The sequence below is a fragment of the Myotis daubentonii genome, chromosome 2 (assembly GCF_963259705.1).
Source record: "Myotis daubentonii chromosome 2, mMyoDau2.1, whole genome shotgun sequence".
Lineage (NCBI taxonomy): Eukaryota > Metazoa > Chordata > Mammalia > Chiroptera > Vespertilionidae > Myotis > Myotis daubentonii.
Genome location: NC_081841.1, coordinates 209,875,286 through 209,901,635, shown reverse-complemented (window position 1 = coordinate 209,901,635; position 26,350 = coordinate 209,875,286). Strand labels below are relative to the sequence as shown.

At 37.1% G+C, this 26,350-nt stretch overlaps 2 protein-coding genes across 5 annotated transcripts in view; one reads left to right on the top strand and one right to left on the bottom strand.

Annotated features, from left to right (window-relative positions):
* The first annotated feature begins 20 nt into the window (after positions 1-20).
* On the top strand, positions 21-17,407 carry CNOT7 (CCR4-NOT transcription complex subunit 7). Of its 4 annotated transcripts, none has more exons than XM_059685565.1 (7): positions 21-158; positions 1,430-1,640; positions 3,509-3,702; positions 8,894-9,055; positions 11,651-11,795; positions 14,086-14,196; positions 15,792-17,407. In XM_059685565.1, exons 2-7 carry the CDS (start codon positions 1,524-1,526, stop codon positions 15,918-15,920), a joined length of 858 nt encoding a protein of 285 aa, XP_059541548.1. In that variant the 5' UTR covers positions 21-158; positions 1,430-1,523; the 3' UTR covers positions 15,921-17,407. The 4 variants fall into 4 exon arrangements, with proteins under 4 accessions (XP_059541548.1, XP_059541546.1, XP_059541549.1 ...); XM_059685563.1 differs by having other exon boundaries at positions 31-167; XM_059685566.1 differs by lacking the exon at positions 8,894-9,055 and having other exon boundaries at positions 31-167.
* Positions 17,408-21,937: 4,530 nt separating this feature from the next.
* The window catches only part of ZDHHC2 (zinc finger DHHC-type palmitoyltransferase 2), a 61,592-nt gene continuing 57,179 nt past the window's right edge, over positions 21,938-26,350 (bottom strand). Inside the window, exon 13 of the mRNA XM_059685562.1 lies at positions 21,938-24,419. The gene's annotated coding sequence lies outside the window, so the exon portion shown is untranslated. The remainder of the gene's footprint in view (positions 24,420-26,350) is intronic.

The window sequence follows — 26,350 nt, the reverse complement described above, 5'->3', positions numbered from 1 at the left end:
GACGGCGCAGCTCCGTGCGGCGCAGCGCCGGCTCCCCTTCCCCCCTCGCTGGGCGAGAGGTGCCTATGGGGCATCCGCTGCCGCCGCCGCTCCCGCCACCGCCGCCGCCGCCGAGTGCTGTCTCTATGGCGAGGAGGAGGAGGAGAAGCGCGAGCTCGGTGACACAAGTAGATCTGGCGCCTGCAGCCGGCGGCGGGGGCGGGCGGGATGGGGAAGTGGGAAGAGGGTGGGACGGTGGACCCGGGAGGGTGCGCGATGGCGCCAGCTGGAACGGGGCCGGCGGGGCACGGAGCAGGGTGGCGGGCGGAGGAGAGGGAAGGTAGCTGAGGCTGGGGGTTTGTCCGGGGGCTGGCGCGGAGTGATGACGCAGAGGCTTTGTACCTGGGGCTCGGCGGCGGTGGGAAGGAAATGGGGGGCGGAGGGCGGTGGCCCAGGTCCCCAGCTCCTCGGATGCTGGCGCGCGGCAGTGCCCGGGGTCAATCTGGCTGCAGTCAGTGGTTATCTGCACCTTCGCCCTGGCGCTCCGCCAGGGAGGAGATTATCTGTGGCTGGAATGCTTCTGCACCGCCCTCTCCTTTCTCGGGGAGCCCGCAGGGCGGAGATGCTTCCTCCAGCAGGGAGGTCTGTGGCCCCCTTCGCTTCGGCAGCTGCAGTCAGGGCCGTGCAGAAAAGCACTGGGAACTGCAGGGGCGGCCCGCCCTGTGTGGCAGAGTGGGCAGGCTTAGAAAGCTGGGGCCCCCTAGATCTTTGGGTTTCTGTTCTCAAAGCCGTCGGTTACACCTGTGACTGCAGAGTTTGGGTGGGGGCATAATTCCTTTGAAAAATCTTTGTTATGCTATTTTTTTCAAACTGTGAAAAACGAAGGAGCCTTTTCCTGTTCAAGAACCAAAATGTGGTCTGTCCTGTTATCATATACCGTGAAACCAGTGTATATGGCCCAGCAACATGAAGTGTGTGTGTTTGGTAACCAGGGGGAAATGCTATGATTTTTAGGAAATTAGAAAGAAACAATTTGAAATGCCTTGCTTTTTCCCTCCTGCAGTTAATGGACATTCAGACAAGCGCTGTGTGTCTGTTACTTATTGCTCAGAAATAACTTTTTTTTTATTATTATTAAAGTAGGTTTAATTTTGCCACCTCCAGTCTGGCTGGAATAAATGCCAGTCAAGGAGATTCTGTAATCAAATCAGATTTTGAATGTTCTGTTCATTAGGAATAAAAGCAAACATTACTTCTGTCCTAGTAACATGTGATCTTCTCACATGTGTATCAGTATTTCAAGTTTCATTTTTGTCTGAAAATGGTTATCAATTTTATTCAGTGAGTTGAATTCAGAGCAGTCTTTAATTAGTGGGAAATTATTAATATGTGCACATAAAACACTATATAACTGATGTTAGAACCAGGAAACCTGTGTTTTTTTTGACAGGTACACAAATAAAGGATAAAGTATTTTATGAAACAGATCTTCAATCAAGTATAACATTTTGATGCTTGGCAGCTAGACTCCTTGTGCCCTCACTATGCCAGCAGCAACGGTAGATCATAGCCAAAGAATCTGTGAAGTTTGGGCTTGCAACCTGGATGAAGAGATGAAGAAAATTCGTCAAGTTATTAGAAAATATAATTATGTTGCTATGGTATGCCTATGATCAAATATCCTTAAATGCTTCTTATAAAAGGGGAAGAGGAATTTTAAAAGTCTTGAATTCAACCCTTCTGAGTGATTTTTTTTTAAGGGATTAATTTAATTATGCAAAGGAAATTTTGTCTGTGTCCTCCAACCAAAGACCACAGGAAACATACCTGTGATGTGACATGTTGGGTTTATTACTTATTGGAATGAGGGAAAACGCATACCATTGGAGGAAACTTGGGTGAGGCAGTTTTAGATAGGGATTAAGGAAGCAGGGCTTTGTGGGAAGCTGGGGTATCTTAATAAAGTTTTTCTTTTAATTGATTTTTAGAGAGAGGAACGGAGAGAGGGAATGAGTGTGAGAAACATGGGTTTGTTGTTCCACTTATTGATGTATTCATTTGTTGCTTGTTTGGCGTCTGACTGGAGATCAGACCTGCAACCTTGGCATGTAGGGTCGACACTAACCAACTGAGCTCCCCAGCCAGGGCAATGTGTTTTAACTAGACTGAAAGAAGACCCAAGTAAGTCGAAAGCTATAAAGAAGCAACAGTCAGTCACTAACCAAGATGGGTAATTGGTCATTTTCATGGTTCTCTGTGTTTAGTCATGATTACAGAGTGGCCTTGTCTGATGTTGAAGTGTGAAATTGTTTATATTCGACGGAAGAACATTAGCTACAAGTGCCAGGTCAGCCCCTAGCAATGCTAAGGCCTAACTGATAATACCAGATCAGCTCCCATAAGCTAGGAAACTCATGATGTCTTTCTCAAACAAACAAAAAAGGTCTCCCAGTGAAACGTTGTTGATCTGCAGTCTTGTTGTTTGGTTTTTAATTTTAAAAAAGTTATCAGTGGAGTTCCATGAACATATTGCTGTTAAGCATCTCATCTTGTACTTCCGTTATAGCTACTCTACTCTTTTCTAGAAAATTAGCTTTGTGAAGCAAGGGGTTAGTATCTTAATATTTTGTTCTTCCAACACCTAGCATATCACAGTACTTCCAATAGAGTGGTTTTTGAGTAGGGAAAATTTAGAGAAGTTTTAATTTCTTTACTGTTTATAGTGACTTGGTGTTTAGATTTTGCTCTTAGCTTCCTAATTTGAATTTTAATACTAAACTAATGTATCATTTTCTCAGTATTTTTAATACAAATAAATATACTTCTATGGGGAGGGAAAAGTTGATTGTTTAAAATATGAATATTTGAATGTACATAATTTTCTATTTAATAAAGGTGTACATCCTCACAGAATTAAATTTTCTTATTTAGTAGAAATTGCTAGCGCTCACTTATTTCTCAGATGATAAGGAGTGACAACATTAGAGACGTGATAACATTCTACAGGAGTGTGAGTGGCATGCAATTTTTGATGACATGCTTTCTCTGGAGTATAAAGAGAAGACTGTTTTGGCTCAAGAAATTAGAAGGGTTTGATGTTTATATAATCCTTGCCTGAGAAAAGTGATTGGAAAGTATGATGCATTTTCCATTCTTTATGACCAGTTCCATATTGGTTTTAACAGATTAGCATAGTTTCACATACCTCTTGAGAAACATCAACTTACAATTTTTTGTCTCTTCCTTGGGAATAGAGTACTTGGTTGCATTTATCATGCTATATATAAGTAATTTTTTTACTGATACGATATTTAAAGTAAGGAAAATTCATTGAGGTTGTAGAGTTTCATTTTATGGTTCCAAAAAATAATGCTCTTTTCTGTTAAAAGGTACTTTGTAATGGAATATGAGTGTATAGAATATCATCAATAACAGGATTCTTTAATTTGTACCAAAAATTGCTTATTTATTCTAGGAATTTGTGGACTGTGGTTTTTAGTAAATAATGAATTTTAAAACTGTTTTACAGGACACCGAGTTTCCAGGTGTGGTTGCAAGACCTATTGGAGAATTCAGGAGCAATGCTGACTATCAGTACCAACTATTACGGTGTAATGTAGACTTGTTAAAGATAATTCAGCTAGGACTGACATTTATGAATGAGCAAGGAGAATACCCTCCAGGAACTTCAACTTGGCAGTTTAATTTTAAATTTAATTTGACGTAAGTGGGAAATAAATATAACCTGATAATTTTTTTTAGTTTAATTTTTGGAGTTGATTTCCCTCAAGTATAGTGAATGAAATTCTAAGTGAATATGGCATAGTTATCCTGGAAATACTTAAAACCTAAAATCTCAAAGGTTAGAGTGCTTCTAGATATTATAGGTCCAAATAATTGAATAAAGAAGAGTCTCCAATTCATGTAATTTGAATTCTAGAAATGTTATATGAAAAGAATTCCTGCCACATTTTTTGAAATTTGGAAAATTTTGAGTATTGGAAATAGTTCTTAACAGAAAAAAATAACGGATATTAGTTTCACTTTCAAACTTGTGTACAGTTTGAAATACATACATCTTTGTTGTAATAGTTTTGCTTCTTAAGAGGTTTTTATTACAGTCATACTCCAGTTTATGAGTAGCTTATATATCAAACGTGGTAAGATATTTCTTGGAAACTTGGGTGCATTTTCCTGACAAGTCAATGTTATATAAATGATTATATTCCCAGGTCAGGCAACGAAATCTTTTATACTTACACTAAAGACCCAGTGCATGAAATTCGTGCAAGAGTAGGCCTTCCTTTCCCCAGCTGCCGGCACCGGCTTCCCTCTGACACCCGGGACCCAGGCTTCCCTCGCAGCCCCTGCTTGGTCCAGAAGGATGTCTGGTCTAATTAGCATATTACGCTTTTATTATTATAGATATGGGAGAAGTAATACTGTCCTTTAACCTGGTGCTTCTTTCGGGAACCCTTCAGAATCTGGCAGATTGTCTTCCAGAATCTGAATTCTAACAAGCCCAGGGTAGAAACCCAGTTTCCTTACTTGTAATTCTTGTCTATCATTGGTAGGAGTAATCTTGATAGCTTAGAGAAATGTAGATTGTTTGGGCCAAAGGTAGATTGTTTATAAACTGACTGTAAGTTGGAGAAATGTTTTAATACATTCAAAGTGTGTTACAATACAGGATTGCAATGTCCTGTTTGACAGCCTGTACTTGTGTAATGTACTGTAACATCTGATTTGAAAAATAGTAAAAGAAGGTGGTAATGCCAATGTATGAACCTTCCATTCTCTGTAGAATAATGTGAAATTTAGTATAGGAGATTTCAGGAAAAGCAGAGTTGATGATTTTAAAGGGTAGTGTTAGTGTTGCAGTAATATGGCTTATACTTTCATTGTGTTTAGCCTGACTCCTTGTTTTTGGATTTTAAAATGTACTCTTCAGGACCTTGTAAAGGGTAAAAAAATACTTGTCTCTATTCAAACTGATAATAACCTTTCATAAGTACAGTAGTTCTGAAACACAGAAAATGGCTTTTTAGCCTTTTCCCAAAAGACCACTTTTTAAAATTATTTGTTTACCATTTCATTTGTTCTATGTTACTCTTTTTCTAAACTTGTCATTATTAGAACATTGTTTTAACTAAGATACCATTGTGATCTTAGTACCTGAGTAGGAGGAGACCCATCCGTGTCACAGTTTTGGTAAAATTGAAATTTTCCTTATCTATAAACATCATTGTTCTAATAACAACTGCTTTGTTAGTATAGTCTCTGAAAGACATTTTTCTCATACAGAGAGGGCTACTGTAGATTTGCTATACCAAGTTTTGCATCCATTTCCACTGATGTTCATGTCTTGGGAGGTGTTTAAGGAGAAGGATATAGTGAAAAAATATTAAGTAGAAAAAGTCAGTTGGAAGATAAAACAAGTGCCATCTAATGTGGAGACAGAGCCCCATGAACAGAAGCTTGGATATTTTGAAGAAAGGTGAAAATTCCCTTTGTATTATGGCCTCAAGTGAATGTATCAGCGGCTGTGCTAGGCACCAGGGATACAGAATTGAGGGATGTTGGTCGTGGTCATCATAACTCTTTTGTCTGCTTCATGTTATTAAAATCCAAGAATTAGAATTGTTAGGTACTGATCAATATATTATAATCCTCTCCAAACTGAATTTCAGAGTTGATATGTACATGAAACTTGAAGTGGGGTATTGAGCTGTGAAGAAAGCCATGGGCAGAATTCCTCTAAAACTCAAAAGAGATGAGAATGAAATTTTTATAGGGTCATCAATTTGATGATTATAGTAATTGATATTTGAGAGAATCATTTGCACAGTGTGGAAGAGATTACAGGGGATCATGGCTTCAGTAATAACGGAAAGGAAGACTTCCTTTAAGGAAAATGGCAGTGCAAAGGAGATGTGCCGTAAGAAGCGGGGACAGCAGAAACAAAGGATAGCTGTTTCACTGATGATGCACAGGCATTTGAAGGTAAAGGACAGCTGTCAGTTACGGAGTTGTAGGCTGAATATGTTGTCCTTCATAGCCTTTGCAGATTTGGGGGCATCTTTGTGTTCTTCCCAGTTTGGGTTCATTAGATGCTATGTTTAGTAACCATCTGTGTATTTGTGACCATCTGTATGCCAGTTTATTTACCTCTTATGATTTTCAGCATCAATTTAAATAAATAGGAGTTAACATTTTTAAAAATGTAAAATGTGTGGTGAGCCAGGATTTCATTGAGTTTGGAAAGTGTTTCTATATTGTAAAATCTCTAACCTGCATGTTTAAAAATGTGAATTTGTGTAGTAGGCTAAGTTTGTATTTGTAGCTAGAGGTAATTTCAATACATGTACTGCATTTATCAGACCTAGATGAGTTAGTTCCTGACTTTAGGATATACTTGAGATAGACAGCCTTGTATCTCTGTTTTTTGGAAAACTTTTTTTAGAGATTTATGCATGGCTTTCCTTTCTGTTCAATTGTCAGAACAGGGTATTCTGTGATCATCAACTTCAGTACTTAATTCATGTTAGGAGTGGTCACATTATTGTCTATTGCCATTCTGAGCAGATTGATCCAATCAGTAAGCCAGCACTTGCACCTATAGCAATTCTAATATCCTATATAATAAAGAGCTAATATGCTAATTAGACCGAACAGCAGAACAACCTTCTGGACGAAGCCGGGGCTGCGAGGGCCGAGTCCCTTGCACAAATTTTGTGCATCGGGCCTCTAGTATAAGCAATATTTAAAGTAATTTGCTGAGATTGAATTAACTAACATTTTAATATTTTCCTACATCTGCTAGCAAGGTGGAATGATTTCAGAACTTGAAATGGACATCAGGGAAAAGGGACATTCTATTGATTTAGAGCAGTGTTTCTCAGCCTTCTGGCCCTTTAAATACAGTTCCTCATGTTGTGACCCAACCATAAAATTATTTTCGTTGCTACTTCATAACTGTAATGTTGCTACTGTTATGAATCATAATGTAAATATCTGATATGCAGGATGGTCTTCGGCGACCCCTGTGAAAGGGTCATTCGACCACCAAAGGGGTTGTGACCCACAGGTTGAGAACCGCTGATTTAGAGAATTGAGTCATAACAGTTACGGAGTTTCCCTTACCACACCAAGTATTTTCTGTCCTATTTGGAGATTTAGTTAGCTTATCTGGATGGGGTTCCCAGCTTTCTCTTTCTAATCACATGGGTATTATAAAGTATGGAATTTGTTCCAAATGATAAAATATTTAGTCCAATGAAATTCAGATGACAGTACATTAACTTATCTGGATTGAGCTATGTTAACTATGCAGGAACAAAAAAAATAATTTGCATACGTGTTTTTGTTTACTACTTACTTGATCATAATTTGTCAGAAGTAGTCATCTAGGTCTCTCCTGGGGATTGGGGTTCAATGGGCCTGGGTATGGGACCTGGGAGTCCATATTTATGGTAAGCTCTCTGGGTGATTCTTATCATTTGGCAAGTTTGGGCAACACTCACTATTCCACTTCTTGTTTTTTTTTGTTTTTATCTGATGATATAACATTGAACAAAATAGATAAAAATGACTGTCCTCCTAAAGCTTGCATTCTGGTTGAGAGAGACAGTTAATAAAAGCAAGCATGTGGCCCAGAATAATGTGAGTCTGGAGAAAGAATATGTTATGCCTTGGTTGGCTATAATTGCTAAAACATGCCTCCCCTTGTGAGCATCGCGACCTGATGAGTGAGGGTCTAGCTGTTTAAGATAGATATTCTTAGTATAATAAGGCCAAATGATACTGTTGTTGAATGAAAAAAACTTGTATTGGGTTTATTCAGATATCCTTTCTGAGGAGTTTTCCAGGGGAAAATTGACAGTGATTGTTCTGGTTTTCCCATTTTTAAATATTTCAGTGGCTAGTTTTATTTTTTAGAGACATTTGGAAGTAGATTGATTTCCAGAGACCAGACCATAAGAATACATTTCGGCTCAAGTGTGATTTTTCTTTTGGTATAATTAGTTTTGTTAAATGGTTTAATAGGATTGTCTTTGCTAAATGATGGAAAGTGATATTTTTACAGTTTAAAATGTAAACAGAAAAGTCTAGTGGGGCAATGCACAAAATACTTGTCTTTCATTCTCAGAAACATACCTTCATTTTTTCACTTATTTAATATTTTAGATACCCGTGTATACTTACAAAGTAGAGATGGCTTTCTTTTTGGCATAAGTAGTCTTGAGTGATTGGTTTATATTTAGATTTCCTGGCTTGATTTTTGGTAGGCAATCTTGGAGGATTAAGATTGTTAGAAGAAGAAATGGTTGCTGTTATCCCGAGTCCTTCATTTTAATCAGGTTACTGCTCAGTGGGGCCATTTGCAAGGCTAATTATTTATGAGAGGAGGCCTCTCCTTTGACTTGAATACGGAATGTTGGAATGTCGTTTAACGCAGCCACGTCAGATGTTTGCACGTATTCTCTCTGGTGCTGCCCAGAGCAGGTAGATGAGCCCTCACCCTGTAGCGACAGCAGCATCTGGCAGTGTTAAAGCGGCTGCTGAGACTAAAAGAACATGCCTGTCAGTTTGTGGTGCTAGTCCCCAGTGAATAGAAGACTCTTTTTTTCAAACCCAAATTTATTTAACTTTTGAAAGGCTAGTTCAGAGTAAAGATTAAAATCTCGCCATTGGACTGTTCTGCATGATTATTTAATGTGTGCAGTTTCCTGAAATCATGACTGTTAATGATTAAACTCTAATTTCTTTCCATGTGTGTGAAACATTGGAACACCTGGACCCAAGCCAGCCCCCTTTCTTGTTTGTGGCATTGTAGTTGTGGGTCTAAGTTGAGAAAAAGAGTTTGTTTGAAGTATGGCACTTTTGAATGTTGTGTTTCTTCTTCTCCTGCCAGGGAGGACATGTATGCCCAAGACTCTATAGAGCTACTAACAACATCTGGTATCCAGTTTAAAAAGCATGAGGAGGAAGGAATTGAGACCCAGTACTTTGCAGAACTTCTTATGACATCGGGAGTGGTCCTCTGTGAAGGGGTCAAATGGTTGTCATTTCATAGGTAAAGAGATTGCATTACAAATGGCATGCGTGTTTTTGCCACACAGAACTCACACTGCAACAGTTTTGAGTGAAGTGCTTAAATTAAACAAGGAGAAGTGATAAACAGAAAAAGAAAATGGCATGTGTGTTACCGTTTCCTCGCTGCTTCACGTTTGGCTTGGTCACTGTTTCAGCACTTTCAGGCTCAGTTCGATAAAGAATTGGTTGCCACATTGCAGTCTCCTAACTCTGAAGAGACTAATGTTGGTCTACTTAAAGGTTTTACAACATGGGATACATTTTGGCCCATGAGAGTCAGCACTGCATAGTGAAAAGGGTACAGGCTAGGAAAATAGACCTTGGTTTAGTCCAACAATGCCATTTGGAATCTGTTACCTAAGGTTATTTAACATTACCTAGCCTAAGTGCAAGAATTCATTCATTAAAAATACTTATTATCTACCATAAGCCTTGCCCTATGATAAAATTCTAGGAATTAAGATATAAACAAAACAGGCTAAACTTTTTGTCCTCATAGAGTTTACATTCTGGTGGGAATAGGCACACAATTTTTCTAAATGATGGAATTTACATGTGGTTTTTTTTTAGCACTTTAGATTAAGTGCTATGGAGGCAAAAAAGCAAAATGCTAGGGGTTGGTGTGTGGTAGAGTTTAATTTTATTTAAATAAAGTGATCAGGATGGCATCATTTAGAAGAACTATCTTGCAGAATTGTTTTAAAGTATTGTGTTATGCAGGTGTTAATGTTCTTATACTCACTCCACTTCATACATTTTTTTAAAAAAATAAGACTATCCCACATGCTTTACCAGTTCCAGCTCTGGCCTGTGGAATGATTACAGTAAAAGACTGTTCATGTTGTAAACTTGGCGCAAGACTAAGCAGTAATTTTTGAGTTGGAGATACTGAACATACTAATTCTTACCTGTTATCTTTCCTTTCTACTCTCCTCTACTTGTTACCTCGGGAAATAAGACTTCAGTCTCTGTTAATTTGGGAAATGTTTTTGAATTCTTTTTTTTACAAAATTTCCTGGTCAGAAGGAAACAAAAGAATGGGAAAGGATTTGCCTGCGCTTTTACTACATACATTATGGTCTTTCGTTCAAAAGATACTCTGAGCAAGTACTTTGACTTGGCACTGGGTATTGAGATGAACAAAGAGGGTTCGTGTCACTTTAGAGGTTAGTCTAGATTAGACTCTTAGTATTTGAATACTTGTCAAGATATGTTAAGATTTTTATTCTACAAAATGCTATTATATGTTTTCTTCATATTATCTATTTCTAGAAGATAAAGACTAATTTATAAATCCTAAACTCTAATATAATCTTACCTTTCCTAGTAGTAAGCAAAGGCTGTGTTGATTTATATTTTAGGTAGACACCAGAGTACTACGTCTTTGCCAACTACCAGAAATTTAAAGGTTTCTGCTGTTTATTATTTATACCTTGATATTTCTAAGTGGTCTTCAATGGTAAAGCTTTCTTTGCCTTTTTTTTTTTAATAGCAAAGGTGGAAATTTATTGAAGAATAAGCACAGACTCCCACGTGGGGAGGGAGAAAGAGTTCCCTCTTGCCTTTTTTAGATTAGAAGTAAAACTCTGAATAGTTAATATAAATTTTGTTTTGTACCCTCCCCAAAAGATATGTAAATAACATCTCAACAGATGTCAAGCTTCATACTGAAAAGACGTTTTTTAAATGCGATTCCTGCCCTTTAAACTAATGGAGAAAACAATACATGCATTTTGAAGGATAGTACAAGAAAACAACTTGTGTAACAAACCTGTGGGAGCTGGGCTCTACAGGGAAGGCACCTGTGAGAGGTCCCTGAAGGAAAGGTAGACGGAAAAGAGGGTGTGTGATGGCCTGGGATTGTAGGGAGTTGTAAAACTGGGGGAAAGCCAAACAGTAGGTGCAGGAGGTGTTGATTGGAGAGTATGGGTTTGTATTTTGTTCTGTAGATAGTCTCAGCCTTTGCTGCCTTCATTTGCATGTGCAGCATTCCCACTAGTATCTCTTGGGGAGCCATCAGGAGATGGTAACAGAAATAATTTTGAGGGAAGAGAGCACTTAATAAAGTCAGTTAAAGGAAGTGAATATACTTTGGTAGGGAATTAACCCTTTGGATTTTGGAAGTATGTGCCCTCTTTATAAAAAAGATGGGGAGATTTGCATTAGTTTTGCCTTGTGAATGCCAGTTCTCTTGCTACCTGTTTGGCCAACTTTCCATTCATCTTTATTTCTTCATTTCCATAGTTAATTAAATTTTTTAGACATACACTGTGGGCAGTTTGACATTATCCGTGAAGAGTTCTCTATTCAAGGATCAGCAAAATAGTTCAGTGACTATAGGCTTGGGATGGTAGTAGAGGTCTGCATATTGGTGTCTGGAGGATGAAGTACCAAGGTCTGTGTAAGAAGACATTTTCCCATTACAGTTGTGAACTTATTTTCTGGTTTTGTGCACTATTTTTGTTGATTCCTTTTTTGTCTAGAGTGTGACTCACTTAAAATTTATTATCAGAAAAGGTTTTTCATCTCCATGGTATTAAGGTCCCTCTTCTGTATTCTTTTAACCCTTTTGTAGTGGTTATGACTTTGGCTACTTAATCAAAATCCTGACCAATTCTAACTTGCCTGAAGAAGAGCTTGACTTCTTCGAGATCCTTCGATTGTTTTTTCCCGTCATTTATGATGTGAAGTACCTCATGAAGAGCTGCAAAAACCTCAAAGTAAGGCTTCGAGTGGCTTCACCTGTAATTGCACAGTCCCGACCAGCGATGACATGATAGGGTCCTGGTGGGATGGTGATTCAGAACATGTGTCATGGTTTTATATTAAGTGCAGTTGTATTATCTGGTCATTTTTTTTCCCTTGCATAAATAATGCTTTATGGGAAATCCTTTTGCAAAGCTTTAATATATATTAGCAGAACAAGTTTTCAGTAAAATTAAAACCAAGGATCAGATGTTTGTCATTGCTTGCCAGATTGAAAATAAAAAACCAGCAGACACTGTGAGGCTCTATTGCATAGAAGTGCAGGTTCTCACTCTCCCAACATGCACATAATCTATCCACGCAAGATGGAGTGCAAGGGGCCAGCAGTGTGCAGATGTAGTCAGTAGGGTACAAAAGTTTCTCCTTCAGTTGGGCTTGGCTAGAGATTATTTTGTTGGGTCTAGTCATTGGATCGTGTTTCAGGGATTAAATTACAAAACTGAAAGGGTTTTGTTTGCTTTTCCTGCCCCAAAGATTGTCGACTTGTTAGTAGTAAGTGCTATAGTGAGTAAATGTCCTGTCCGGACAGTATCTTACATCCTGACACTGCTTAATGTATAATTGTTACTTTTGAACATTAATTTTTTCAAGAGGAAGATTGCTTTAAGGAAAAGTGTTCCTTTCGTTTGAGGATGCATCTGTGATGGCGCAGCCTCCTAAGGAGCACAGTAATTTCTGTTACCGTGAATAAGCCATAATCAACAGAAACAAACATTTAGGTAAAGTGGTTGCTTCAGAGAGCCTATCTCAAGTTTGATCAAATTTTCTCCTCATCAAGCTTTTAGAAGTGCAATTATGTTATACTTTTAGAAGATGCTAAAAACTTTAAGAGCATTACTTTTACGCAGAAAGAAATATTTTAGGAATTAAATAGGAAACTTTGCTTTGACAGATGAACCAAAATCATAAGAGAAACAGTCTTTTGGCCAAAGTCAGCTTGCCTCCTCATAGAATTTGCCATATAACCAGGGAAATTTTTAAGGAAGATTATTTCATGTTTGTAACACCTAAGAGCAGCAGATTTCTGTGCAATTTAAAGAGAATTCTAGCTATGCGACTTAAGTGAACTTGCAGTAGTATATCCTTACTACTCTAGAAACTCAGTCCATACCCTGAAAGTATTACGTGCTGAGACTCCAAGGCCGGAATGTTTTAATGTGGCCTTGGAAATGCATTTTAAAATGGATATCTGTACAATGACAGTTTCTGGAAACAGAACCAAATTATTGCTCATTATGTGTACGTTATTTGAAAATTTCTAAGTATATCAGATATCCTGAGTATAAGTGACCCAGAATGTTAAAATTCAGGTTCATGACAACAGTGCTTTTTGACCGCCTGAATGACCTACCCTGTTGCTCTCTAAGCAGCTGCTAATGTTACCTAATCCTCGTGCTATTTTTAGCTCAGAAGCAACTGCTGTCCAAAGCTCTGTTTAGGCTGTGATAAACAGAAGGGTTGGTTTGCTAGTAGGAGCCTTAACAATTTAGAGAGGAATTTCTTTGTGTTTGTCTTGTTTTTCCTGATTACGCTTTCCTTCCTTTACTTTCCTCCAAGTGTCCTCCATTATTATTCTTTCCTCCTTTGCTATAGTCCCTTCCTCACTTCCTTCCTCTTTCTCTCTTTTATTCATTCTTTCTCTTCCTTTCTTTCACTCTCATCATCTTTCTTTTTTTAATCTTAGCATTATTAACATAGGCAGATTTTTAGCAGACCCTTCTAAGGAGTTGTATTATAAAAACATTTTCTTTTTAACCAGCAAAACCATAGTTAAGCACTTAAGATTTTATTAGTCATAATAGCTTTGTTTTGTACAAATTATTTGGATGAAACTATTTAGAAATAGCATTAGAAAGTAACTACCTACAGTCAGGTTTATAATTGCTCAGTGGGTGGACTGACTGTGCATGTACTCGATAATGTTACCCTTGATACCTGTTACCATATGATCTGCTTCCGCCATATCTTTAGGAAAGCTATTTATCTATTTCATGCCTTAAAGCATATGATAAAGATAAATTTGCCCAATTAAGATCTAATTTTCTATTAAATTATAAACTTTACCCACATTCAACAAATATTTAGTATTTCACATTCTCTTGTGTTTTCCAGTGTTCATAAGGTCATCTCTACATTCGGAAGTTTATTTATATTTTGGTCATTGTCTAAGTTATATAATTTGTAAATTCAGGCATTGCAATGTTTCTCTTGACAGGCTTTTTTTTTTTTCCCCCTGTCTTCTAGGGCGGTTTACAGGAAGTTGCGGAACAGTTAGAGCTGGAACGGATAGGACCACAACATCAGGCAGGGTCTGATTCATTGCTCACAGGAATGGCCTTTTTCAAAATGAGAGAAGTATGAAGACATCAGTGCCTTTTTCTCAATTGGTTGTTAGGTTGAGAACATTAAAAATCACATGGCAAAGTTTGGGGGCAATAAGTACTTATTAAATGAAAATATAATTAGAGGTACCATGTAAGTCATTTCTACCACACTTGAATGAAAGTATTTTAAAATAAGTCATCTTGAAATGTAGTTTAAGTGGAAATGAAAAAATAATTTCTTTGGAGACTAAAAAATTTACCTTAGAAAGTGCATAGGTCCAACTATTATTATTTTTTAGATGAGAAAACGGAGGCCAGGTGTATACATTTCTAGTGGAGAACTCTAGAGTTCTCGCTATAGACCACATCAGTGCTACTCTTGCCAAGTCTGGGGACTCTTTCATCTGTTTCCTCTGGCATTGTCTTAATCTTAGGCATTAAATTGCTGGTAAAAACATTATTTGCTTATTCCATTCTTCAGTACTTTGAGGATTAATAGAGTAGGACTTGTGCTTTTAGAAGATTGCGTCTTACCAGAAGTTTTTAATTCCAAAGGGTTAAATAAAATCTGAAGAAGTAGTTGAGTCAAAAGTCATATTGAGCAGACCCTCCTTTAGTAAAAGGCAGAGATAAAGAACATAAAGAAGTTGGGTGTGGAAGAATAAAATTGAATTAACCTGAGTCTATCCTTAGGTTAAGTGATAGGTACAGGTATGCCTCGCTGTAGGTAAAATGCAAAGAAAAAAGGTTATTTGTGCAAAAACAAGATAGAATGGACTTTTTGCTTATAAAAGCTTTAGTTTTTACAAAAATTATTATAAAATTCTTTTTTAGTGTATCCTCTAAGACATTGAAAAATTGACTAAGTAGTCTTTTGGGAATTTAAAACTTTTTATAGAAATATATTAACAATAGGAAACATAATATCTGTTTTGCCAAGTAGTACTGGATTTTTTTTACCAAGTGATTTGGACTATCGATTCATTAAAGTAAATACTTTGTTTTGTATGTCATTCCAGTGCTGCATTAGAGAATTAAAGCAGTCATTTGGATTTTCAGCTTTGCATTTTAAAAATAGTTTAATGGTTGAATTAATGGTGGGTTCCTACTACTAATTTGTTACCTTTATATTTTTCTTGGCTTCTTCAAGGATAGTAACCAAATGTGAATGTTCAGATTTTACTGTCCAGGATGTGTTTAAGCTTTGATTGTTTTTAGTCAACTTAGCCTTGAGGTAGGCTCAAGGCTACTTATCTAAACTCCCCCCACCCACCATTTGCTATTTTCATTCATTCTTATCATTGAGTGCTGTTCAGTTAATGGGGTAAAAAGGTCTGCCATTTTTCCATGATTACAGATTCTTATAAAAATGGTCTAAATGTTAAAAGGAAAGACATGCATTTTATACTTTTTTTTTGTAGTCTTTTTCTTTGGTTTCTTTTGAGCTCTGAACTTGAGGACCTCAGTTTTATTCATTGATTTATATGTGTGGCCTCAAAGGAGACGATAGAAAAGAGCTGCCGTTGTAGTTAGGAACAGCCAGTACTGATTTTGCTGAAATATACATTACCAGTGGTACCTTTTGGTTAAAATTATCTCTTTTTTCCCCCCGAAATTCCTTTTTAGATGTTCTTTGAAGATCATATTGATGATGCCAAATATTGTGGTCATTTGTATGGCCTTGGTTCTGGTTCATCCTATGTACAGAATGGCACAGGGAATGCATATGAAGAGGAAGCCAACAAGCAGTCATGACATGAAATAGTCCTTTTATTTTTATTTTATTTGAACTACACACATGCTTGTATATAGGTTTTATCTCTGGTTGAATCCCTTGAACAATAGACTTTTTTTTTTCATCGCCCATTTTATTTTTGTCTTTCAGTATTTAATATGACCATTCCTATCTCAGAGCTTAAATAGAAAAGCATTCAGGTTAAATTTGGCCTTAATATACTTGTTAGCAGGCGTGTGTGACAGAGAGTGGAAAAGCTGCATCATATAAACTTGACCGATTTGAGCTTGGTTTGTTTCCCTTTCTTAAATTAACTAGCACTGACTGTAATTTATTTCCGTATTTCATGTCTCCCTTCCATTCTGCAGGAGTTTTAGCTATTTGAGATTGTGGACCATCAATTTTGCACTTTAGAGAGTGATTCTGACTCAGATCCTCTGTTTTATCAGAAAATTTGGTTTTCCTTGCTCTTAGCTGGAAAAATGACCATCTGCCAACTTTATAAAGTATTTACTTTTCACCCATGGAATATCGCACATGCATTATGCAAATGTTGGTTCAGCAAGACTACAAAAGAAAAGATGAAAACTACTGAGGAGCTTAATAACTGCTGTTTCAGTACTAGTGTTTAATCTTCCAAGCACAGCTAGTGTCTGTCAGTGTCTGGTTGGCATGTGTGTAGGCCGCTCTGACTGAAGAACCTTTCAAACCAGCTTTACACCCTCCAGGGAAAGTCCCTTGTTTGTGATTGGGCATTTATTGTCTGCTAGGAAACTGGTCTCCAAGATGGTGATGCTGCAATTGTTTTATGATGGCACAATTCCCTTGATCTCCTTTTTATTCCATCACTGTTCATCTTATTTTAATTTTTTTTTAATTTTATAGCCATACTTAAGAGCTCTTGATTTGTTAATTCCAAAAATCAAATTCATTAAAGTCCAAAGATAATAAATCTTTAGGTATATTTTGTACCAGATTAAATTAGACAAAAAATTATGCTTTCATAGTTGTTACAAAGATAAAGAATGGAGAGATTTGGTGCACAACAAAATACAAAAATATATATATGTTAGCTATGTGTGTATATATACACACATAGCTAATATATAGCTAATAAAATTACCTGAGGAGTGTAAAGTTTGTTTATTTTTTGTGTGTATATCTTTGCAATCTATTTTATATATATTGACAAAAGAGACTGTGAAATATTTAGCCATGCAGAATATGTGACTAGACCAGAGCATGTGTAGGAAGACATTTTGGTAATCATTAACTCTACTCAGAATGATGGACTACAAGTAATGATGTGTGTTATCTACACTTCAATCAGTAATAATAGCAAATCTCCAAATGTTAGCCACATTGGTTTGTTTTCCTTGTACATTTATTCATGATACTACAGAGCTGTAACTGGGTGGTCCTTTTTAAACAAGACATTTGCAAAACAGAGGGTATTATTTGTTTTTAAAGCTTTTGTAAATAAAGGCTTCAGAAATGTTTTCTTATATATGTTGGTGAATGGTCTTTTTGTTTTGAAAATATTTATTTGGGGGATTACTTTTTTTAATTTGAGTAACTGAACAGAACTCAGTAACGTCATTAACTGTAGCTAATTATTGAAAAATCAATCTGGGCCTTCTGCATTTCAACAGTGGTGGCTTATTCTTTATTAATGCTTCAACTGGATTTTAAGAATTGATTCCTATCTCTAAGAATGCATTTATTCTGAAAGATTTATAAAGTAAATGCATTTGGCATAACTTACGGTGGCTTCTTTTTAAAGCTGATCCAATATAGCAGGTATCTAATTGGTTTCTTTTTATTTTTATCTTCACCTCCTCAAAAAAACCCCAAAAAAACGAATTAAGATTGCCTTTTGAATAGCCGCATAGTTGCTGAACTTCATAGTTTTTATCACTATTGGTTTCTGTCTCTAAGAAGTAATATAACTTTTATAAGAGGAACATTATGACTTACTAAATGTAGCTTTGCATAAAAGATACTTAGCTGATAACATTTTTAGTGTTCTTGAGCCATTAATTCTGGGCTTACTATCTTGTTAAATCTACTAGATGAAGGGTTAGCAAAGTATGGCCTGCAGGCCCAAACCAGCCTGCTGCCTGTTTTTGTACGCCAGTGAGATGAGAATGGTTTTTACAATTTTAAAATGGTTGGGAAGAAACTATTTCCTGATGTGAAAATTATATGAAAATTAAATTTTAGTGCCCATAAATAAAGTTTTGTTGGGATGCAGCCACAATCCTTTATGCACTACATTGGGGAAGTTGAGTACAGAAAGCCCATACCATTCTTTTCAGTTCACATTTCTGCTTGGTATGTATGCTACAACATTGTTTGGAGTGTACCACAGTATTTTTTTATTCTGTTACCAATTAATACTGTGTCAAAACAAGAAAAGCGCACTTTGAACGGTATGCTTTTAAGGCACCTTAAAGTATGGATTATTTTATTAAATGATACGGTAAAATACTGTTTATCATGCAACTATAACTGCTAAGAAATACAACATGTTGCCATAAGCAGTCTAAAGCTCATCATAATATTCCCAATTCATGGGAAAGCAACAGTTAGGAGAATTGAAACTTTAAAATATAACTCATCACAGCATAATTTCTTCACAAAAATGAAAAATGAGAAGGTGCTACAACCAAAGTCGGTTTACAAGTGGCTCATGTGTAAGCCAAGCCAAGCCATTTACTGATGGTGAGTTGTATCACATTCTCTGAATGCAGTAGCCCAAGGAATATGGAAATAAATTAGCCTTTTGATGAGATTAGCTACTTGAAGAGTGAGGACATTGCATATAAAATAACAATTAGCCCAGCCTGTGTGGTTCAATAGTTGAGCACCAACCTAAGAACCTGGAGGTCATGGTTCGATTCCTGATCAGGGCACATGCCTGGGTTGTGGGCTTGACTCCCCAGTAGGGGTTATGCAGGAGGCAGCGATCAATGATTCTCCCTCTCCACTGCTCTCTGAAATCAATAAAATAATTATAAAACAAGACAAATGATTTTGAGTGTTCTTTGGCTGTTAAAGAGTCAGTACTGCCCAGCAGTTGGGAAATGCAGAGTTTGAAGTGACTGAAGAATTAGTTTCTACTAATAGATCCGTGGAACAACTACAGGCGTGAATATGTTCAAAGAAGTTGAGAAGCTAGTCAGTCAGTACAACCTGAGTGGAATCTAAGATGTGATGTAACTGATGGTGCTAAAAATATGCATGAACCAGGATAAAGTTCAGTTGGTCACATTTAAAAACTTGTGAAAAGGAACTAAGCTGTTTTCGTTTGGCAGGAGCCCATTCCACTTGTGTCTTACGCCTTAGTTTTATTTTCTTCTAAACAAGAATTAGCACTGTTCATTAGCTGGTGTCTTTTATTACTGCAAAGATCATGTAGAAAGTAAATAGTCAAGCTTTAGCCACATGGATGTATACAGACTTCCCTTTGTCGGTTCTTTATAACTGTTCTGGGCTCAGCCACATCTACTTCCTGCCTAAATGTGGTTTAAAGAACTTTAAAATATGTTCCATGTTACACTAAGAATAGTTACTGTAATTAAGGTGGCTTTTTTAAAAAAAATCCTCACCCATAGAAATGTTTATTAATTTAAGAGAGAGAGAAACATCAATGTGAGAGAAAAACATAGATCAGTTGCCTCTCAAATACTCCCAACGAGGGACTGAAACCACAACCTGGGGATATGCCCTGACCAGGAATTGAACCCACGACCTTTCAGTGTACAAGACAATACTCCAACCAACTGAGCTACAGCTACACCAGCCAGGGTAAGATTCCCTTTTTAAATATTCAATGTTCATTAAATGTTTGACTCATTTAAGATACTTTTAATACTAGGTGTTAGAGGGCTCTACATAATGATAGAAAGGGACGTGAAGCCTAAACTTTGACAACAGCCTTACTTTCATAGCCCAATAAAAAACTGAACTGAAGCTCTCTATGGGATCAGCAATTCAGCATCAACAGAATTCTACTTTAGCGCATTATGTTTTTTCTCATTTTAATTCAGCACCTTTATCTGTCAGACAGCTATTAAATATTAATGAATTTACTTGAGCTCCTTACACTGTGAAACCTTCCCTGCAAGATGCAACCTAAACCATAAAATAGTCCTGTTCTTCATGAGCAATGAGCTCCTTTATGTTGCATAAACCAGAGTTTAACGTCACTCGTCAGACGGCCATCTTTGGTTTGAGTAGTACTCAGAAATAATTCAATTCAGCAGATGAATAATCTTAGCCATCTCTCCCCACTTCCCAACTGTAAACTAACAATACAGAACTACTTACTGAATACTGGCTATGAATAAGAACAACGATCTATCACTGGCCATTGTCACCAGTTATTTTTTGTTTTTGCTGTCACTTCCCTGCAGTGAGAAAGGGCTGCAAGTGGCATCAAGTCTATTGGTATTGCCCAGATTATCATATTTGAACTTTTCGTTGGTATAACAACAAAGGGTGTCAGAGATTGGGCTCTTAGTTGGCTTAGACAAGTGGTTCTCAACCTGTGGGTCGCGACCCCTTTGGGGGGTCGAACGACCCTTTCACAGGGGTCACCTAAGACCATCGGAAAACACATACATAATTACATACTGTTTTTGTGATTAATCACTGTGCTTTAATTATGTTCAATTTGTAACAATGAAATTGGGGGTCACCACAACATGAGGAACTGTATTAAAGGGTCGCCACATTAGGAAAGTTGAGAACCACTGGCTTAGATTCTAGCATTATGGTAGAGCATCCTCTTTATTTACATCCTCTTGTTTGAGGATTAAAAAAACATCTATGTCAGAGCCTCTTCATGTTCATAATTTTGATCCACAAATTTCATTTGAAACAAGCCTGCTGGATTTCATCCCCAGTGATGCCCACTGGCTACATTTCTATACAATAACAAACCCATCCAGGCAGAGGGAAGGGAAGTGCACAGTTTGGACCATTATAAAGTATAACACAACTTCCTGTGTCCTGTAACCAAATAAGATCCTTGAGTAAAAAAAATAAATTCTAATGGAATCCTAGTGGAACCAGATTGCTTAGTTTTAAAATAAAAATTGTTCGCATGTGTGTAATGCTTTTAATAAGTAACATGATCAAGTTGCTAAAATGTCGATGAAAGTTAGAATCTGAATTTTTACCACGTTTAAAATAATTCTAGTGGTATGTTTGTAAAAGAGTAACAAGCAGTTAGCGTGTGTATGTGGTCTGCTTCCACACGGAAGAGAAAATACGTTCTAAATTGTCCAAGGGGGTGGGAAAGCAGTGTCGGTGTTTTCTGCAGGAGGATCTTACCTGGAGACATGTTCTTTGTGCAAATCCATTGTCCAAATGTGTTTCTGTGGACAAAAACGTTAGCAGATTAAAATCTGTTGTCCAGGGGTAGCTGGTATGGTCACACTGAATACCTTCTTTATGGTTTTCCAGGCAAGTGGATTTGCTACATTGACCATTTATGTGGTTCATGTATTGGGTTTAAAAAATCATAACGGTATTAGAACTTTCACTTTTATAAATTTGATAATAAGATGTGTATATTAAAGACACTCTATAACTTCAGAATCAGCTCAGCAAGTTTACATGTATTTCAAAATTTGCTAGCTTATAGTGGAGTAACAGTTTTTCATGGGTTCTTTTGAGCATGACTCACATGATTACTCGCTTAAATTTTTATGAACATTGTTTATAAATCCTTTGATTTTCTTAGTGACGATAGTTTTGCCAAACATATGCCGTATTTCCAATACTTGTCTGTTGATTACAGTGTACTTGAGTTTTACAGTCTGTTCCAATTGTCCTTGGAATCATTTAACTACTACTGAGTAATTATCTCATCTTGTCACCCATTTCTCCTCAGAAAACCTGTGTTACGACCAGGTTATAGACCTGAATTTTGCCTGTAGTAAGTAGCTAACTCTGGTACACACTGGAAACCGTGTATCTGTGAAGCAGTTGAGAGGGTCGTGCAGAGCAACTTCATACAGACAGCTAGTACAGGCGATCAACCAGACTTTATTACGGCGTAACAGCAGGGAATTCGTGGGTAAGCGCTGCCTTGAATGTCTCACCATTGTATTTAGATGCAATTTTTCTTTAACTTATCTTTGAAAAACCAAACCCCCTTTCACTGAACAATGGCAAATAGTTAACGAATAGGTACATTTTATAAGTATGCTTTATTCACTCAAGTAAAATTTATACTGCATATCTAATAAGATATGCCATCTTTAAAAATTATAACCCCCTAGAACTGTAAACCCCACCCTCACTAAACAAAAAAAAAAAACCCATTAAAGATTATTTACTGTATGAAACAAAAAGGGAACCATTGAAACAATGAAAATTTTTTATTTTTAAAAATGTTTACAAATCCGAATCTAATGTGTATTGGCTTTATGTATTTCAATAATTACATGAATGACCTAAATGGGGAAATGATGAACAGTACTCTAGCAAGGTAAAGAATAGAAATCTCCCTTTCTCCCCCCTAGCTTCTAGTTTGACAATAGGGAACATCTAACCAATCCTACTCCAATAAAAACAGCAATAGTACTGTGCTTTGAAAAATATCTGGTTGCATATCATTCTTAATATGTCACATAATGCTGTTGCCCTTAAGACTTCAAACAGTAGCTATAGGTTCCAACCTGGCACTTCAGGTAATGAAAAATGATGACCAAAAAGGTTAAGTTAAAAGTAAAAATATATCTTATGAAATTTCTCGAAGCAGATTGTCAGATTAAAATATTTAGCTTTAAAAAATCTGAAAAAAACAACAACAAAAACACAAAAAAACTGCCATCCTATTGTTCAAATAATTGCACTCAAATGACCTAGAAAATGGACTGGACCGATTCTTCCATTAACTCATTTTAAACTCTTTGTATTTTTAGCAAGGATGAGTAATCACAAGGATCTATTATTACTCCATTATCCTCTGGCCTTCTAACCTATTTTGTCTGACTCAGAATTTGAAAAGTTTAATACCATTTTCCCTTTGATTAAATACCAGTTCCTTAGCTGTGGTAGTTTTTAAAAGGTAATCTGCTTTAAATTCTGAAAATCGGTACCAAAAAAATGTACACAGCTTATTCTAATCACTAACATTTATAAAACTTACACTCCAACAAATTAAAAAAGAGTAAATAAAACTTTTTTTTTTTTAATAGTGCATACAAGGCACAAGAGCTTCTTAGTATATTTACTGAAGCCTAAGATTTTGGCATCAACAAACACACCACTTCAGTTTACCTGAAACTCAATTTCCAAACAGCACACCATTTATGTTTAAATTTCCAAAAGTGTATAATTTTTGATGATTTGCATCATTTAATCTTAATAGATGACGAACTATATATTTAAACTATCATACCTTTGATGAGAGAACACAGAAATAATATCAATATAAATGGAGGATTAATTGATTGACACATCAGGAATTCTTAACAGAAATTAGACATTTTTGCTATGTTCAATAAAAATAAAATAAAATAACTTTAAAAAATGTTAAGCCCTGGCCAGTGTGGCTCAGTTGGTTCAGTGTTGTCCCACACACCAAAAGGTTGCTGGTTCCATTCCAGGTCAGGGCACATGCCTGGGTTGCGGGCTTGATTCCCAGTAAGAGGCGTGCAGGAGGCAGCCAATGGATGGTTCTTGCATCAGTGTTTCTCTCCCTCTTACTCTCTCTCTAAAATCAATAAAAACATTTAAAAAAAATTTTAAGCCAAACTGGCTAAGGAGTATCATAAAAAATAAACCGATTTTCATAATTGTTATAGATTTCCCCCAATTTAAGATAAGAAGAGATGAAAAATATATTTCAGATGTAATAGAAATGTATTCTTTCTGACAAAACTTTTCTAGCGAGTTGCTTATCAGTGAGCTCGAGCATCAGTGATCATACTTATTTTCTAGCAGGGAACAAAAGCTAGAATTAGATTAAAGTCTAGCAAAAATGGATGGTGATCTTCAACTATAGGTCATTTGGAACTTGTAATAAATTCACTCCATCTGAAGCTGGATTGACATCAGAAGGAATAAACAAAGAAGTCTGTTTGGCTACCACTCCATGTTTTCATAGGTAACAGGTTTTACGAATAAACTTATCATTATAATGTGACTAGAAATCTTTTCAACCTCAGTTTCTTCATCTTAATTTTCTGGATGAAAATTGTGATAAATTGTGCTACCGAATTATTTGGGTGAAAACTGGCCCATGAATTTACTCAAAGTTTTTTATGATAGAAGGTATTTTTGCCCTTGATCCATAAGACACAATTATTTTTAATATTTCACAGAAATTTGTGTTAGTTGAGACAATCTGTATCCTGATTTTAAAAAGGTGATGTTTTAAGCAACCGCTCGGAAAGAAGTAATCAATTCATATTCTGCGTATCCAGCCAAAGGGAAATGGGACAACTGGTCAACGGTGCCCTCCTGTGGGAAGCCTCTTCCTCCATCTACAGCACTGATACCTAGAAATGAAACAGAAAACATGAAACTATTGTGTTAACTATTTTGAAAACAACAACTCATCCATTCAAACAAACTCATTGTTGCAATAACATCCCTTGTTCAAAATTGTTTTCGATACTAGAAGACTCAGTAGATGTGTTCTTGAATATAGCCCTCGATATCAATGCCTTCAAACTATATTGTGTAAATGCAAGACCAGAGGACCTTGTTAGAATGCAGAAGATGCAGATTCTGATTCAGTAGGACTAGACGCAGTGATGGCGAACCTATGACATGCGTGTCAGCGGTGACATGCAAACTCATTTTTTTGGTTGATTTTTCTTTGTTAAATGGCATTTAAATATATAAAATAAATATCAAAAATATAAGTCTTTGTTTTACTATGGTGGCAAATATCAAAAAATTTCTATATGTGCCGGGGTCCAGCCCCAGAAGGTCCAGGGGTCCCCAAAGGCATAGACGGAGTCGGCAAAGAAGGAAGGACACGGAGACAGTGTTCAGTTGATCAGCAGCCTAGCCAGGATCTCCAGACAGGATCTCCAGCCAAGTTCTGGTCTGGATCTCCAGAGAGGTTCTGCTTCGGATCTCCAGCCAGGTTCTGTGGCCATGTTCCCTCGCTAGGTTCTCCAGCCAGGTTCTGTCACCAGGTTCTAGTCAGGCTCTCCTGCCAATCTCCGCAGTCAGGTTCAGTCCAGGATCCCCTGCCATGTTCTCTCGCCAGGCTTTGCCTCCAAGCTCCGAGGCCAGTCCCTGTCCAGGATCCTCCGGCGTGCTCTCTCCAGCGAAGTTCTTCTGTCTCTAGAGAACGTTCTGTGTAGGTTCTGTGCCTAGGCTCTGTCTCTCTTGGTCCTGTCTTCCAAGCCCTGTGTTCTCAGTTCTGTCTCTTTCTGTCTTCTGAATTCTGTCTCATGAGTTCTGTGTTCTGAGTTCTGTCTCTTTCTGTCTTCTGAATTCTGTCTCATGAGTTCTGTGTTCTAAATTCTGTCTCTTGCTGTCTTCTGAATTCTGTCTCCTGAGTTCTGAGTCTTTCTGTCTTGTTACAACTGTATTTATACCAGTTGATTCAATCCTATCAATCTCTATTACAAAGGTTAGGGCGTTTCTTATCTCCATTCCAGGGAGAAAAGATTATGTAGTTTAAGCATGATTGTTCGTAGTTAAAGGGATTAATTACCCGCCTGGCACTTAGTTGAGGGGTTTTATTCCCTCCCTAACTTCAGGGGAAAATCCCTACCTGGGGATTCAACCTTTCTCGGAGAGGTGACTTTGGTTAAAACACAGCGCCAAGAAGGTGAGCAAACATATTAAGAAAAGTATGCCATATATGCCAGGTCCCTTGAAACAGCAAGGATGGACCGGCTCCCGGCAAATGTGATACGGCACCAGAGTTAAGTTAGGGTTTTCAAAATGCTGACACGCCGAGCTAAAAGGTTCGCCATCACTGGACTAGAGTGAGGTTCAGCATCCTGCATTTCTATTAAGCTCTCAGGTAAGGGCAATGATACTGGTTTGGGACCCCAATTTGAGAGGCAGGGTTCTTCTGCATTTGTCTGAGGGCCACTACACATTTAGGAGTGACAGATGAGTTAGAAGAGGGACTTAAGGAAATATGTCTGAAATTTCATGTGCATAGAAACACAGCAATTTTTGTTTATAATTGATAAGAGGGAAGGTTGGATAGCCTAAATTGAGTCTCTACTTTAGCACTACTATAGGTCTAGGTACATTATAATTATCTGGGACATATGCTGACTAAGAAATAATATATAAAAGGCCACAGGTTATTTACTAATGTAGTTCAAAAAGAGAACAGAAAATGAAGATAACATTTAGTAAGGTAGTTAAATTAAGCATATGTTCAATATAAATCTGCACTGAGTGAATTTCAAGTCAAAGATGTAAAGCAGAAAAGCTATTATAAAAACTATTT